Below are 8,880 nucleotides of genomic sequence, written 5' to 3' on the forward strand. Positions count from 1 at the left end.
CTGTGCCAGGCAAAACTCTAGGGGCTTTTGATGTATTAGTGAAACTAAATTAAACACCTTGCTCTAAATGCAGCTTATATTTTATAGAAAGGCCAAAATAGCAACAAATGTTAGAATGTTCGGGAACTTCGAAGTCCATCCAAATACGCCCTTCGCCAGGAAATTTTCCCACCTCGAAATTCCTCCTAGGCTCCCCAACTCCAGTAACTCCGCCCTGACACCACCAGGTGGAGAGCTACAGCAGCCCCGCCAGCCCTGCCTGCCCAGCCTCATTTATGCGACTGCGCATGTGCCGTAGGCGGCTGCTTGAACGTTCAGAGTAGAGCGGCTGGGCCTGTATCTGCGCAGGCGCACTGGCGACCACTGGGAGCGCTTCCGCCTCCCCGCCGCCGCCGTCGCCATGGCCGCGCCGGCCCCGGGCCTCATTTCAGTCTTCTCGAGCCCGCAGGAGCTGGGCGCGTCGCTGGCGCAACTAGTAGCGCAGCGGGCTGCGTGCTGCCTCGCTGGGGCCCGCGCCCGCTTCGCGCTCGGCCTGTCAGGCGGCAGCCTGGTCTCCATGCTGGCCCGCGAGCTGCCCTCCGCCGCCGCCCCCGCCGGGAACGCCAGCCTGGCGCGCTGGACTGTGGGCTTCTGCGACGAGCGCCTCGTGCCCTTCGAGCACGCCGAGAGCACGTACGGCCTCTACCGGGTGAGCGCTACGGGGGCCGCTAAGGGTCACGTTCAGAGAGCCGCACCCATCGCCCGAACCCGGCCGCGGGTGCCCCCGGGGCCACCCCGAGGTGGCTGCGCCCTGCGTCTGAGCCCGGCTGCGGGGGTCCCGCAGGGTCATACTGGCCCCGTGACCTCTATCAAGGCGGGAGCTGGGAAGGGGTCACTGGGTGCCCTGATGTCCCACGTGTGCTGTACATTCATTCCCTTCTGGGTGGGGGCCTTGAAGTCCTTTGTGCTTTATCCGGTGGCCAGGCAGGGGGAAGGACATGGGCAAAGGCGTGAAGGCGAAGGTCGTGTTCCAGGGACCTAGAGAATTGCAGGCTCTATGGCAGTTAGGGACCAGGCAGGCAGTAGGGAGCTGGGGTGGAGCCCAGGCCTGAATTTCCTGACCTGCATAAGTTCTTGCCGCTATCCACGCCTCCGGAGGTGCTGATGACCTGGGGGCAGGCTTGTATTTCTACTGGGGTCCCAAGGCTCCTATAGAACTAGGGAAGCACTCCCATTTTATAAGTAGGAAAATTGAGACGTGGAGGTTATGAGGGCGACCCTGAGGTCCTCTGGCGGCAAAAGCTGCCCAGGGAGGTGTGGGAGGGGCCAGCTTGGCTGGGAGCCTGGAGTCCTTCAGGTGCTGGGTGTGGTGTTCTCTTGGCATAGAAGCTTGAGCTGCTGATTTTCTGGTTGATTTTTTATTTGTTTGTTTGGTAAAGAAGGAAGTTTTATCCATTACCAAGCACTTTATCTGCAGTATCTCATGAATGCACCTCATCCTACCCCCAATAACCTATAAGATGAGGCTGCTAGTTACCCCTATTTTATAGATGAGGTCACCGAGGCCAGAAGAGGAGTGCTTACCTGCCAGGGTCACCCTGTGACCAGCGGGGGTCTGGGACATGGCTCTTCCCCATGGCCCGCCCATCCCCTCCGGGAACACAGTGGGCTGTGGCTTAAGGGCCTTCCTGTGTTTCTTCTCCCAGAACTTAGTTAAAAGGGCTTTTGTTTCTTTTTATTTTGGGGGAATTTTTACTTCAAGAGACTTCAGAAAACTTTAGATTTTTTTAAATTAGGAAATTTGTACGTTACTTAAAATTCTAACAAAAAAGTAAAAGAGAAAGTTGCAAGGATGTCCATGTATTCAGTGCTGGGGTCATGGTGGGTAGCTGGGTGGTTCCGTTCTTGGGCTTCATTGTTGGGCAACAGGCACAGGATGTATAGACCAATGAATAAGAGAAACCCATGCAGAGCATTAATATAATGTGTAGACAAAATACAATAGTGTGGGATGATGGGAAGTGCTGGGGAAGAGGTGGTGAGCTGCATGGTGGGGGTTGGGTTCTGAGAAGGTGACATTTACTCTGAGACCCGGAGGTAGTGAGGAGCTGGCTGCAGGCAGCCAGGGCAGAGGGCACTGCGGAGGCAAAGGCTGTGTAGTGGGAATGGATGTGGGTGAGGATTCTGTCTGTCTGCCAGTTCCCCAGTGAGAGGAATTCTGTTAGTTCCTTGGCTGGCTGTAATGAAGAGCTACAAATGGGGCAGTTTAAAATGACAGGGATTTATTGTCTAGTAGTTGTGGAGCCAAGAATTCTGAAATCAAGGTGTGGTAGGGCCATGGCTCCCTCAGGACACTCAGGGGAGGGTCCTTCGTATCTTCCAGTTCTGGGGGCTCCAGGCACTCGTGTTTTGTGGCCACGTCACATTAGTCTCTGCTTCTGTGTCTACACAGTCTTCTCTGATTCTTTCATTGTGTCCTTGCTTATTAGAATAGGTTTTAGAGCCCGCCCTAACCCACTGAGACCTCACTTTATCAAGTTACACCTGCAAAGACTCTCTAAATAGGGTCACATTCTGAGGCTACAGTGGACATGAACTTTGAGGGCCACTAGTAAAACCAGTAGAGGGACACAGGGGCATTTCCATCTTCAAAGATAGACCCTGTGCACCTTGGGCCTCTCAGCAGGAATTTTCTTCTGCTCAACCCCAGCCATGGACCTTCTGGGCTGAGGTGCCCCCGGCCAAGGAGGGGGTTTGGTTAGCTGAGGACTTGCCGGTGTTTCAAGAGAACTGCCTGACAAACCAGCAGTTCCATTGTTGGGCACCTGCCCAACAATGCCCAGCCAGAGGAGGAGGGAACTCAGGTGACAACATGGACATCGATATTTCCTCTTGGCTTTTCTCAGTGCGGTCTCCAAGGGTGTGTGTAGATGGTGACCTTTGTACTTGGACTGAACAGAGAGGCCTTTCCAATAGTGGATTTGACCATGTTACTCTCCAGCTCCTTGGCTCCCTCTTACCCTCAATCTGGAGCGCATACTCCTTAGGGCAGTATTTGGGAGTCAGTCCTATGAGATTTGATGGGTTTACCTGACCCTGCTATTTTCCCCCTCTAATTCTGTATTTTTGCTGATCCCCTGCTTTTCCTTTGTGTCTCTTCTCAGCATCACCTTGGCTGAGCTAGACAATGCCTGAAAGGTGACACCAATCTGGGGTTGCCAACATCTTTCCCAGAATGAAGCAAAGGTCTGGGATTCATCTCCATGGGAAATGGCTGGAGCCTCTGCTTTGCAGGAGGCCTGAGTCCAGTTGCTTCTACATTAAACCAGTTGAACAGAAGTGGCACACCTACGAAGAGCTGGGCCTGGGCACCTGTAATGGCATCCCAAAGAGAAGTTAGTGCTCATCACAGTTACAGATGGTGCCTCTAAGCAGCAGTGTGGGGGAGGTTCAGCCAGGAGTAGCTGCCTGGAGGAGGCAGCCTGAGGGATATATAGGAGTTTTTCATGCAGGAAAAACTGCTTGTGTCCAGGGGGGGGGCCTCATGGAGGACAGAGTAGCTAGGTATTATCCTGAGGGTAAAGGGACCCTGGGGATTTTGAAGCAAAGCCAGACAGTGCCGACTGGGCCAAAGGTTCCCAAGCCTGATGAAGCCAAAGATCTCAACTGACACTTGAGGTGGGTATGAAGACAGTCCCATCCTCAAGGCGTCCTCATCAAGTGGTCGTGTGCAAGCCCTCTGCCATCAAGAAGCCTGCATTACTGGTGGTGATGTATCCTATTTTCCCTCTATCTGCCAGACCCACCTCCTCTCCAGGCTGCCCATTCCCGACAGCCAGGTGATCACCATTAACCCCCAACTGCCTGTGGAGGAAGCAGCTGAGGACTATGCCAAGAAACTGAGACAGGTGAGTCCCTCAGTGGCCACGGAATGCCTCACCCACACTGACTGCTTCCTTCCAGGGCGGTGAGCAACCTGCAGGTGGCACTGCATGATTGTTTTAGTGGAAACTCCCCTGGGGGTGATTAGTAGACCCAGCCCTGCCCTGGGTCACCCCTTTTGAAGAGTCCCCCTTCTGAGAGGTCATGCCCCTGTCCTGTGGTCCCCAAGGGAAACCTCACCACTGCCACCTTGGTACCAGGCCTGGGTCCTCTTATCTTGGCGACAGTTGTATCCCTCGACTCTGGGCTAGTCATCCAGGTGAGACATGGAACCTTATAGAGTAGAGCACCTTTTTTTTTTTTTTAAAGATTTATTTATGCATACAAAAACTGGGGTACAGACCAGAGGTACAGGGGTGTGAGAGGATTCACCAGAGACAGAGTGGGGAACACAACAGGCAGATCTACTGAAATACACCGCTGAGGGGAGCAGTGGATGAGACAGGAGAGGTCTGCTGCTCCATGTGGGTCACCTCCCTGACTGGCCAGGGATCGAACTTGTGCTGCAGTAGCCGTGGACAGCTTCATAGTGTTGTGCTTAACCCCTTGTGCCATCAAAGGTCCTAGAGCACCTTTGATCACAGGTGAGGTCCAGCATAGCTCTCTGTTACAGACATGTATGATTCTTTTTTTGACAACTGTGTCCTTGGAGCCCTACCTCACAATCTCTCTGGACCATCTTCTTTCCTTCAGGCCTTCCAAGGGGACTCCATCCCAGTTTTTGACTTGCTAATCCTGGGTGTGGGTCCTGATGGCCATACCTGCTCACTCTTCCCAGACCACCCCCTCCTGCAGGTGAGTGTGCCCACAGCAGTCATAGTGGTACCTGAGCAGCGGTCTGTGCCATCTGGGCCTTCCAGAGGAAAGAGAGAGGTGCCTAGAATCTGGTCAAGAAAGCCTCGGCCAACAGGTGTGCAAGCTGAACCTAATTCCTCTGAACCTTGTATGCCTCTCTTAAAACGGACCTTCAGTTAAATAGAGGCACAACTTAGAGTTATTGCAGGTTGGGTTGAAGACCACCACAATAAAGCAAATGTGGTAGTAAAGCGAGTCACACATTTTTTGGTTTCTCAGTTATGTTTACTTGATGAGTAGTGAGTAGTGAGGTTTACACTGTATTGTAGTCTATGAAGTATGCAATAGTGTTATATCTAAAAACAGAAACAATGTACATATCTTAATTAAACGTGACCCGAAGTGAGCACATGCTGTTGAACAGTGGTGCCAATGCAGGGTTGCCACAGACCTTTAATTTGTATAAATGACGAATCTGTGAAGCACAAATAAGAGAAGTGCAATAAATTGAGGTGTGCCTGTACCTCAGGATTAGTGGGGTGGGATGGGATGATGGCTTGCGTGTGCCTGGGGTGTGTGAGTGCTCATGACAGATGACACTGTCATCCTGTCTCCCACTGATCTCCCACCTCCAGGAACGAGAAAAGATTGTGGCCCCCATTAGCGATTCCCCGAAGCCTCCACCACAGCGTGTGACCCTCACACTCCCTGTGCTGAATGCAGCCCGAACTGTCATCTTTGTGGCAACTGGAGAAGGCAAGGCAGCTATTCTGAAGGTAATGGCTGAAGACCCAGTCCGAGAAAGTCATGGGCATGTGGGCCTGGGGATAGAATAGGGTCCCAGACACTGTTGTATTAGAAGCATTAGGGTCCCAAGATAGTGTATAATTCAGGGGTTAAAGGGGAGAACGAAACTGGTCACAGGCCAGTGGTAATTAGCAATTATGGAAAAAGATGAAGAAATGAGGCCAAAGGTGCCCTCAGGTGTATTCATAGCACTTAATGTGTTAAAAAAGTTTTTGAAATAATCTCTGTAATCTAGAAACAAGATAAATATAACTCTAAGAAAAATGGGTGGAAGGAATAAGCAAAATTAAAATCAGAATTTAATGAATTGCTTAATATTTTTAAAAGCCCAGTGGTAAGTAGATGCAAAAGATAGACCCTTGGCAAAACTAATGGGGGGAGGGTAGTGTGGGAAAATCGTGTGTAATAAGAATAAGAAAAAAGGTATCTTGTGTATAATATTTAAGAAAAAATATAAAATAAAAATCTTAAAAATAAACTAATAAAATATATATATTTTTTCTATCATTGAAAAGACTATGAAAGACACTGGAAACATTTTTTAAAATTGATTAAATGATATTTCTTTCCCCCAAATCTTTGGGTCCAGATGCCCTCCCATGGGTGACTGATGCTGGGGTTTGGGAGTCCAACAGACACAGTGTCCCTCCCTGTGATGCCCGCCTGACTTTATACAGCCATTTAGCCCCCACCCCTCCCCTTTCCCATCAGCAAAGTGGAAGGGTCCTTCCCCATGGGCCCCCCAGAGTCCCCAGCTCAGCGTGTGCTTCTGTGAGGCTACCTGAAGCCTCAGCTCCCCTGCTGAAGGGCTGATCTCACAGGATCTTAGCAGTAAATGAGCTAACAGACCCAGAAGGCTTGGCCGGGCCTGATGGAGAAAGCAGTGTTTCTGACACACCAATGAGGAGGCTACATCAGGGGACTCAGCGTGCTACACGTTGTAGGGCCAAATCCTTCAGCTAAGAAAGGGATTTTTACCTATTGAAAAAAAAATACCAAAATAAAATACTCCTTGACATGTAGAAATCTTACAGAATTCAGATTTCCATGTCCATGAATAAAGTTTTGTTGGAACTCAATTGTGCCTATTAAGTGTCATCTGCTACTACTTTTGTGCTATGACGGCAGAGCTGAGTAGTCGCCCGCCGGGCAGGGTGTGACCTGGCCAGAAAGAGACAGCTGACCCTTGAGCAACACGCACCTCTATTTACACACATATTTTCTTGTAAACAGCTGAACTTGTGGCGTTGACATACTGCAACACTGTAAATAGGATTTTCATAATGCCATTTTCTTTTCTCTATCTGTATGGTAAGAATACAGTCTATATTACATATATAATCTACAGAATTTTTTAATTGTGTGCTCTCAGTAAGGCTTCTGGTTAACAGCAGGCTAGCAATATCTACGTTTGGGAGGAGTTAACAATTCCACATGGGTTTTTGACCACAGGGGGTTGAAGCTCCTGCTGTTGTTCAAGAGGCAGCTATATATGGACTCTCTGATCTTTGCAGTAAAGGTTTGCCGACCCCAGCATTAGTCACAGATGACAGAAGGGAAGGGAACTTGTCCCTGATAGCTTGAAGGTAGGGCAACTGAAAAAGTAATCTCACCTCTTGATGGCTGAGGAGTCTTGTCCCTGGGGGGCCCTGAGACCTCATGGGTATGGGGGCCTCATACTCCTGACCTCTCCATGCAGCGCATTTTGGAGGACAAGGAGGAGAACCCGCTCCCCGCCGCCCTGGTTCAACCCCACACCGGGAAGCTTTGCTGGTTCCTGGACGAGGCTGCAGCCAGACTCCTGACTGTGCCCTTTGAGAAGCATTCCACTTTGTAGCTGTTCCTGAGGGACACCACCACTGCTGGGACCAAGCACTGCCCAGCGGGGCCAAGACCTGCTGGGGCTGGGCCCCACCGCCACCACGCTTGGGCTTCTTTTTCGAAAAGCCGAGTGGTGCTGCTGGAAGCCAACAGTGTCCTGCCACCAGCCCTGCCTGGGGGGCTCAGCCCAGGGCCCTCACTCCAGACAACCCAGATATTAAAAAGAGCATTTGCTTGAAGTCGCCACTGTCTCCTGGTCCTTGGTGGGCAGTACCTGGGCTTAATGGCTGACCCCACCGCACTCTCACTGGTCCTCCACCTTGGCGGGGGGTGGGCTAGGGGGCGGGGACTCCTAGGATGACATTCCTGGGGCTGCCACAGCAAAGTCCTGCCAACTGTGGAGCCTAAAACTAAAAATTTGTTTTCTTATACTTCCAGAGGCCAGAGTCTAAGATCAAGGTGTGGGCAGGGGTGGATCCTTCTAGAGGCTTCGAGGAGGCACCTGTCCCAGACCTTTCTTCCGGGGCTGGATATCTGGGTTTTTGGTGGTGCTGGCAGTCCTTGGGTTCCTGGCTTGTTGCTGTATTACCTCCATTTCTTCCCCCTCCTCCCTGCATTACCTCCATTTCTGCCTCTCTCTCTCTCTGTCTCTGTCTCTCTGTCTCTCTCTGTGTGTGTGTGTGTGTGTGTGTGTGTGTGTGTGTGTGTGTCTTGGTGTCCTCTTTGGATCTAGAAGCACTAAATACGGGATGACCTCATCTCAAGATTCTTAACTAACTACATCTGCAAAAATGCTTATTCCAAATAAGGTTGCTTTCTGAGGCTCTAGGGTTTGGGATGTGGACATTATCTTTTATGTGTAAAAATGCAACATAAAATTTGCCATTTTGACTATTTTAAGTGTACAGTTGAATGGCATTAATGTACACAACAGTTTTTCTCTTTTTTCTCAATAGCTGTAGGCTTAACTCTTGTAGGGACACAGTTCACCTTGTGCAAACCTCACCACATCTGACCCCATAACTGAAACTATGTGTCCATTCAGTGCTCACTCTTGCCCAGTCCCTGGTATCCACCAACTACCTTCTATGATTTGGTGATTCTAGGGGCCACATACAGGTGAAGTCACAGTATTTGTCTTTTTGTTCATATTGTAGCGTGGTTTAGGATTCCTTTCCTCTTTAAAGCTGAATAACATGCCCTTGTAGATAGGTACTCACATCTCCTTGAGCCTGCTTTTCAGTTATTCTGGGTATATACCCAGAGGTGAAATTGCTGGGTCATATGGTAATTCCATTTGTAAATTTGTTTGAGGAACCTCCATCCCATTTCCCTATTACTGTATCGGGTCCCAATTTAACACATCCTCGTCAACATTTTATTCTGTTTTTTGTTTTGTTTTGGTTTGGTTTTTTTGCCAGTCTATTGGGTTGTGCTGCATACAGGGTTGGTGGTGCCCTCTGCGTGGGGCTGCAGCCTGCTCATAGCCTTGATGTGCCAAGTGCAGAGCTACTGCAATTTCCAAGCTCACCTCAA

The 8,880-nt window shown here is 50.2% G+C and overlaps 1 protein-coding gene across 1 annotated transcript; it reads left to right on the forward strand.

Annotated features, from left to right (window-relative positions):
* The first annotated feature begins 400 nt into the window (after positions 1-400).
* On the forward strand, positions 401-7,614 carry PGLS (6-phosphogluconolactonase). Its single transcript, XM_037506136.2, has 5 exons — positions 401-688; positions 3,780-3,887; positions 4,615-4,716; positions 5,352-5,492; positions 7,223-7,614. Exons 1-5 carry the CDS (start codon positions 401-403, stop codon positions 7,358-7,360), a joined length of 777 nt encoding a protein of 258 aa, XP_037362033.1. The 3' UTR covers positions 7,361-7,614.
* The last annotated feature ends 1,266 nt before the right edge of the window (positions 7,615-8,880 follow it).

The sequence above is a fragment of the Talpa occidentalis genome, unplaced genomic scaffold (assembly GCF_014898055.3).
Source record: "Talpa occidentalis isolate TD23 unplaced genomic scaffold, MPIMG_talOcc4v2.1 talOcc4.12, whole genome shotgun sequence".
Lineage (NCBI taxonomy): Eukaryota > Metazoa > Chordata > Mammalia > Eulipotyphla > Talpidae > Talpa > Talpa occidentalis.

Coding starts and splice junctions, on each gene's coding strand:
- PGLS (XM_037506136.2), top strand. CDS start 401: ATGGCCGCGCCGGCCCCGGGCCTCATTTCAGTCTTCTCGAGCCCGCAG. Junction 4,717..5,351: donor CAGACCACCCCCTCCTGCAG/GTGAGTGTGCCC, acceptor TCCCACCTCCAG/GAACGAGAAAAGATTGTGGC. Junction 5,493..7,222: donor GCAAGGCAGCTATTCTGAAG/GTAATGGCTGAA, acceptor CTCTCCATGCAG/CGCATTTTGGAGGACAAGGA.